General features: G+C 49.1%; 1 protein-coding gene across 8 annotated transcripts in view; it reads left to right on the top strand.

Moving 5' to 3' along the window:
• Peak1 (pseudopodium enriched atypical kinase 1) overlaps positions 1-6,824 on the top strand; it is a 217,288-nt gene extending 210,464 nt beyond the window's left edge. For 7 of the 8 annotated variants that reach the window (XM_029543521.1, XM_029543520.1, XM_029543522.1 and 4 more), the window contains one exon: positions 359-5,713. In XM_029543521.1, the coding sequence (XP_029399381.1) occupies positions 359-1,510 (1,152 nt within the window). In that variant the 3' untranslated portion in view covers positions 1,511-5,713. Of the gene's footprint in view, positions 1-358 lie in introns of all 8 variants that reach the window. The other variant, XM_021207022.2, reaches the window with a different exon arrangement.
• The last annotated feature ends 293 nt before the right edge of the window (positions 6,825-7,117 follow it).

The following is a 7,117-nucleotide window of genomic DNA, read 5'->3' as shown; positions in this document are numbered from 1 at the left end:
CACTGAGTGCAGACCAGAGGTGGTGCACGTAAGGCACTGAGTGCAGACCAGAGGTGGTACACGTAAGGCACTGAGTGCAGACCAGAGGTGGTACACGTAAGGCACTGAGTGCAGACTAGAGGTGGTGCATGAAAGGCACTGAGTGCAGACTAGAAGTGGTGCACGTAAGGCACTGAGCATAGCCTTGAATGTGGGGTCCATGAGAAATGGTAGTCACTTATGGGCTGGCTGCCCAGACCCTTTCTGAAGACTTACTGTGTACTGTTTGTTCCTGATGAGTCACCTTGCAGTCAGTCATCCTCTGCACCTCGTGTGCCTGCTTATGGGAAGTCTAAGTGTGCCTCCTGCTCTCTTTCAGATCTGTAAGAGCAAAGCTAAGGAGTCTCAGCAGTATTACCATAGCCTGGCTGTCCGGCAGAGTCTGCCTGTGCATTTTAACATCCAGCAGGATTGTGGCCATTTCCTTGCTGAAGTCCCTAGTCGTCTGCTTCCCTGGGAGGATCCTGATGCTCCTGAAAAGGCGGAGGATGGCACTGAAGACGGCGAGGAAGAGGTGAAAGCGGAAACTGCGGGGGGAAATCCTGAGCCCTGCTCTGAAACAGAGCCATCCCAGAAAGAGAACCAACAAGTCACAAACAGGAAGCAAAGAAGCCATGTTGTGGTCATCACCAGGGAGGTTCCCCATCTCACTGTGGCCGACTTCGTGCGAGATTCTTTGGCCCATCATGGGAACAGCCCTGACTTGTATGAGAGGCAAGTGTGTCTGCTGCTTTTACAGCTGTGCTCCGGTCTTGAGCACCTCAAGCCCTACCACGTCACTCACTGTGATCTTCGCCTGGAGAACTTGCTGCTTGTCCAGCACCAACCCGCCCAGGGCCCTTCACCTGCAGACCCCTGCCCCACCTCAGCTTGTCCCACAAGGCTCATTGTGAGTAACTTCTCTCAGGCCAAGCAGAAGAGCCACCTGGTGGACCCCCAGATCCTCCGAGACCAGTCCCGCCTTGCCCCAGAGATCATCACGGCCACCCAGTATAAGAAGTGTGATGAATTCCAGACGGGCATCCTCATCTATGAGATGCTGCACCTGCCCAACCCTTTTGACGAGAACCCGGAGCTGAAGGAGAAGGAGTACACGCGCACAGATCTGCCTCGGATCCCTCTCCGCTCCCCGTATTCTTGGGGTCTGCAGCAGCTTGCTAGCTGCCTCCTGAACCCCAACCCTTCTGAGCGAATCCTCATTTCTGACGCCAAAGGCATCCTCCAGTGTCTGCTCTGGGGCCCCCGAGAAGATCTCTTTCAAATCGTCACCACCTCTACAACCCTCACACAGAACGCTCTGCTCCAAAACTGGTTGGACATCAAGCGAACCCTGCTGATGATCAAGTTCGCCGAGAAGTCCCTGGACAGAGAGGGGGGCGTCAGCCTGGAGGACTGGCTTTGTGCTCAGTATCTGGCGTTTGCCACTACAGACTCCCTGAGCTATATTGTCAAAATCCTGCAATACCGTTAATATGGCCCGGGCGTTGCTTTTATTGTTAAATATCTCCACCTTCCTCATGTTACCCTCGTGTCCCTGTCCTGGCATTCACTCAGAATTCAAGGAAAGGAAAGAAGCCAACTGCCACCCTTGTCCAGGGACGTGGGCGCCATTCAGCAAGGTCACCTACAGCTTTCCACAGTGAGAGGCTGAGTGTTTCTTTACTGTACAGCAGTTTAGCTGCACAAACATGCAGTTGCCTTTCCCAGGAACACTTGTCATCCCAGTAGTCTCACAAACGTGGAGTAAAAAACGAAAAACGCACAGCCATGAAGGGCCAGCTCCCGCGGAATGATCTCAGCAAGCCGCGTCCACCTCTTCCATAACTCTGAAGCTCGCCTGCGTTAACTAGCTAGCAGTACACATGTCACCAACGTCAGCTGTCATCCACTAATGCTCTCACAGCAGATTTCCTCTCCCTTGAAGGTATCAGTGACTGCCTCTTTCCCGGGAGGACATCCCATTATCCTTCTCGACTCCGTTGTAGTCACTGGGAACTAGCCTTTGCTCTGGCATACAGTGAAAGGAGGGGACACTGCATAGAGAGCCACTCGGCAGCCACAACCCTGCTGTCACTGCTTCACTGTCCTTCACCTTCACCCTGTCCCACCTGCTGAAGTTTGGATTTATCATCCACTTCTTGTGGTCCATTACAAAGCTGACCAAAGGTGATGTCACCGATGCCTCAGCAGGATGAAATACAGTCCAGAGATTATGAATAGTTGGCAGGATATGAAGAAATAATGTCCTTATGTGTGCAATTCTCCAGGGGGCCTCAGGGAACAGACTTTCAAGTACTGTTCTTTGATTCCTGTCAGACCTACCCGCATGGCAGCCAGGCCTGGTGGTGTCTGTCTGAGTCAGAGTTTCTTCCCCCACAAACAGTAATTGGCCAGCTTCCTTCCATCAGTAAGCCAGTATTAACTAGTCTGCCAAATGCTGTCAGCAACAGCCCTGAGTGAGAAGGTTATCCGTTTAGCGTCACCATCACCTTAGAAAGCTACCCAAAGCTGGCTATTAGAATGGCCAGAAGGCAAGGGGAATGGGAAAGGCCACGAAGATGGCTGACCTGTTCCTTGGAGTGCCAGCCTCTTCCAGAAAGACTGCCTCCCAGAGTGAGTGGCACATTGCTCCTAAGACTCTGCAGTGGGTCTGGAGCTCAGCTCACAGGAAGGCTGATGGCTGCAGTGGGTGAGAGTTGTTCCCCGTGGAGCCCGTGCTCTCCCGTGAATTATGTGCAATTTTTGTATGTATTTTTAAGCTGTATATTACAGTGTTTATGTTGCAACTTTCCCTGAGTGAGAACTACAGAAACCTTCCTGTCTTCCCTTGGCACATATTTGCGCTAAGAGGCGAGTGTCCTTTCCACCTGTGTGTGTGTGTACGCTTATGCGCTTGTTTTATTCAAAGCTGTGAGTCTCTGTTTACTTCAACCTTGAAATCCCAAGAGTCACTTGAATGGTAAGTGTGTATGCGTGTGTAACCATGTTGCATGCACGTGCTGGAGCTAGGGTTCTGGGAATGCAACCTATAGTGGGGTAGACAGACCCGTTCTGTGTACCTTGACAGTGAGGAAACCCAGAAAGCCCTGGTCCACCAGCGCAGAGTTGTCTTAAAGCCAAGACTGATTGTGCAGTATTATTTGGGTGGCACCTTAGTGGCCTTGGAAACTTGTAGACTTTTAACATTTTTTAACAGCCTTTCACGTGATTCACCTTTATCAAAGAGGATCAAAAAAAGGAGAATGTATTTTATTATGCATTTTAAAAGAGAACAGTATGTGTGAGGCTGCATATGGAGGACGGCTTTGTGTTCCTGGCTAGCGTTCCAGACTCCCAGGAAAGAGGGCTGGTTGACCCACAGTATCTTGTGTCTCCTACACAGAATGACCATGGAGCAGGCAGCCATGAGTCATGGCTGCACCATGCCCAGCAGGCTAGGGTTTGAGTCAGCTTACATAGCCCATCTTCACAGAACTCCCTGCCTAACGATGCACTGAACTGGCAGCATAAAGGCCACTGACCATGTCAGTGGGCACAGTCCTTCACTTTCCACAGTGCTTGCATGCAGATTGAGACGTGCCTTCTCCACGTCACGCTCATGGTGCCTTGCCCATGTAAATCTGAATGTTGACTATTTAATGAGGTTACATATTTAATGCAGAATGTTCCCTAGGCTCCTCTGTTTGTTCTGTCTGTAGAAATTTCTCCCCCCCCACACACCCCTGTTATCTTAGGTTCAGCCTTCTTTCACACTAGAGTAGAAAACATGTGCACACTTGCGCTACCATTGTCTCACTGCGTTGGTAAGCCGAGCATCCTCCCTCCACCTGACTCTCACTATTCTTATGGGCACTAGTGAAGGACAAAGATGAAAGCCAGCTAATAGGAAAAGGGCCTCCGGCTTTCTAGAGACAGGAGTTAATTCTGTCTGGGGGAATGGCCACAGAATGGGAGTGGGGAAGAAGGTGTCCAGGTTAGGTCGGAGCAGAGACAAGAACTGCACTTCTAGGCAAGAAGTCCATCAGGTGGTCCTCTGAGCATTTCTCAAAATAATGGAATTCAGTCCATATAACATTGTCATAGCTACTGTACACTATCATTTAGATTCACGCACTAACTGGAAAGAAATCCGCCCCTCTGTAGCCACATACACACATTTTATATAGACATATATTATGAGTTTTGGAGTGTTACTAGTATAGCACTTGAAGTTTTCACAAGTAACATCTGTATTGACTGGATTTTTTTTTTCTTTTCTATTAAAGTCTATGCCATAGATTCTTCCATTTCTGTTGAGAGTTTGAACAACTAAGCCCCACTGGAACTCTCCCTTAAGCCACATGAACAGTCTCAGCACATGTAGGTGCTAGAGAAACAGGACTGTGGTGAGAGCAGGCAAGAGCAAGAGTCGCTGTCCTTCAGGGTGCCTTGTTAGCGTTGTAACCTAGCCATGGAGAGAATAGTCCCCGGTGCCCCAGACAGCTCTTGGGGAATGCATGCAACCACACAGTGTGCAAAAGTTCACCGTAAAGGACAGCAGCTGATGAGCAAATGAACAATCAAATGGACATGTGGGGAAGGCCAGGAAGTTCATGAAAATCACCAACCCCAAGGCTGAGTTAGATCGGAAGGCACACGGATAGCAGTGGGCGTCAGGGGTTGTTCTCAGGACATGGGCTGGATAAGGTCATGGGGGAGTGAGTGCCCCCCACCACTGGTGCTGAGGGCCAAGAAGGAAGTCCCTCAAGATCTAGTCAGCACAGCCTTCCCTTTGTCGGGCTAGAGGAGCCAGTTCTGCCTCTGAGCTCTGGGTGTTCATGAAGGTAGGACTGTAAAGCTCTGGGAAGCCATACTTCTAGGAGTAAAGCCTCTGCTATCACAAAACCCCCATGCATGATCTCGAAGCCCACTCAGTAGTAAGTCATGCAAGCTTTCCAAGTTTGATTTATCCAGTATTGGGAAATCAGCAAATATCAGCTGGTAACCTACAATGAGGATTCCCCTTAGCCTTTACCTAGAATGATCTGAAAAGATACAGGCTAGTCTCAAAAACCGGGATGGATTTAGGAGGCTTCATTATATTCTAAGTAACTCTGGGCATATAAAGCATCCACACAGTGGGAAACAGGACAGAATTCGGCTCTCTGGGCCAGCTCTGGCATGCTTGTCATTCCTCTCACTAGTGGATAAGGATTGGGATTCTGGTCCAGCCTCGTAACTGAATAGAATGGCTGCCCATAAAACTGGGTTGTTAGATTTACCTCATTGAAGCTCATTTTCTCAGAGTCCCAAAGCACTGCGCTGAGACAAACCCAAGTGCACTGAAGCCCACACGCTCACACTCACAGCGGTGCACAGGTGGGGACGCCATGGACCAACGCCAGTGCCCCGAGGGAGTCAGATGAGCCATAATGCAGGACCCTAGACAGGTTATACCAAAGAAAACGAGCCTTCCTCATCCTGCTGCTGCTCAGATGATGGGGGTGAGCTGTGACAGATGCCAGAGGAAGGGGTTTTGCAAACATTCCACGGTCAAGGTAGTCAACTAACTGGTAAGTCCATCTCCACCCCCCCCCCAAAAAAAAAAGAAAGGTTCTCTGTTAGTTTCAAGCAGGCCATTTTGTACGTCAGAAGAAAAGGTGTAGGGAGCGGCAGCAGCCAGAGCAGACGGCAACAAAATTCTCTGCTATATAAGAAGGAGCTTTTAACCAGCCCACGCTCACCATGCCTGGCTATTACCAGACCTTACACACGGGAGCACCACATCTGTAATATCAAAGCTTGGGTTTACAGCAATTTTTTTTTTCTTAAAAAAGAGGTGCTGTCAAGAGATTTGTTTAAAGAACTCTTGGGAAATTTTCTTAACCCACTGTACTGTTTTATGAACCTTCCCACAAAAGTGACTCTCACTCGGCACCCCATCATCTAACATGTAAGTACCCAGACTGTCTAAGGTGCTATACAGCTGTTACACACCTACCCCTGCAGCTGTTTTAAATTAGAGATTTCTGCATCAGCTGCCACTGGACATTTTGCCCATGCAGATGGGCCACAGGGGTCTGCATTCTGAGCGTCCTTTATACATTCCCCCTTCAGCAGCCTCTATGTCTGTCCCTGTCCCTGCTTCCCATCCCATCCCACCCACCCCATGGTTTTTTAAATCAAGAAAGTTTCAGGGAATCAATAGAGGTTGGGATTTTTTTTTACCCAGCAGAATCGCAGAGTTATATATTTTGCTATGAATATTGTTGTGGTACAGAAAATCCACTTTGCCTGTTGGTTTGTGGCAAGTCTGTGTGTCTGCACTCTTGGTAGCTTGAATGTCAAGCCAGCCCTATGGCTTCAATGTAGTGTTGTTGAAAGATTAAACCATACAGCTTCAGGAAGCCTACTCAAGTTGTTCCTTCCCTATTTCCCATCCCCGACAGTTCTGGAGAGTGTTGTGTATAGACACTGGGCTGGGTTTTCTGTTCATGACACAGAGGGCATTTTGTTGGGAGGTGGAGGCAGAAGCAAGATGTCACCTGTCTCAGTGAATTGAATCATGACAGTCCTTATTCTAATGGCACTAACTCCCATGGCAGTGCCCTCACCTGCTTTGGAAGATCTTGTTTCTTTTCCTTCAGCGCTTTACCCATCTCCTCTCGTATTTCACAATTGTATGAATCAATAACAGGTCCCTATGTCACCAGTGGCACCTCCCTTTGGTTTGCTGTGGTACTTTGCTGTATACTCTGTGGCCTCACGTTACTGTGTAAATAAATTCCGTTTAATATACACTAAAACCCAGACTTGAAGTACATGTCCTTCCAGTGACTTGTCCGTAGTGACATGCTGGCGTGGGGTCTAACTGCAGATACTGCTCTCTTACTCATTCCCAAGATGGCTTCCTGTCCTTAAAACAGGTGACAGTGGGTAGCTTTTCGCCAGCATGCCCTCTGCCCTCCGGACTCTTATTTCTTTCCGACAGACTTTTTTCTCTTCAGTGCCTCTGTAATTGGAGAAAAGGAGGGCTCCAAGAGCCAGTGGCTAACTCCTCGGGTTTGCTGGGTGAGATCGCCCCCTGGTGTCCAGTCAC

This window comes from Mus pahari, chromosome 10 (genome assembly GCF_900095145.1).
Source record: "Mus pahari chromosome 10, PAHARI_EIJ_v1.1, whole genome shotgun sequence".
NCBI lineage: Eukaryota > Metazoa > Chordata > Mammalia > Rodentia > Muridae > Mus > Mus pahari.
This window is presented reverse-complemented; position numbering and strand designations above follow the sequence as displayed.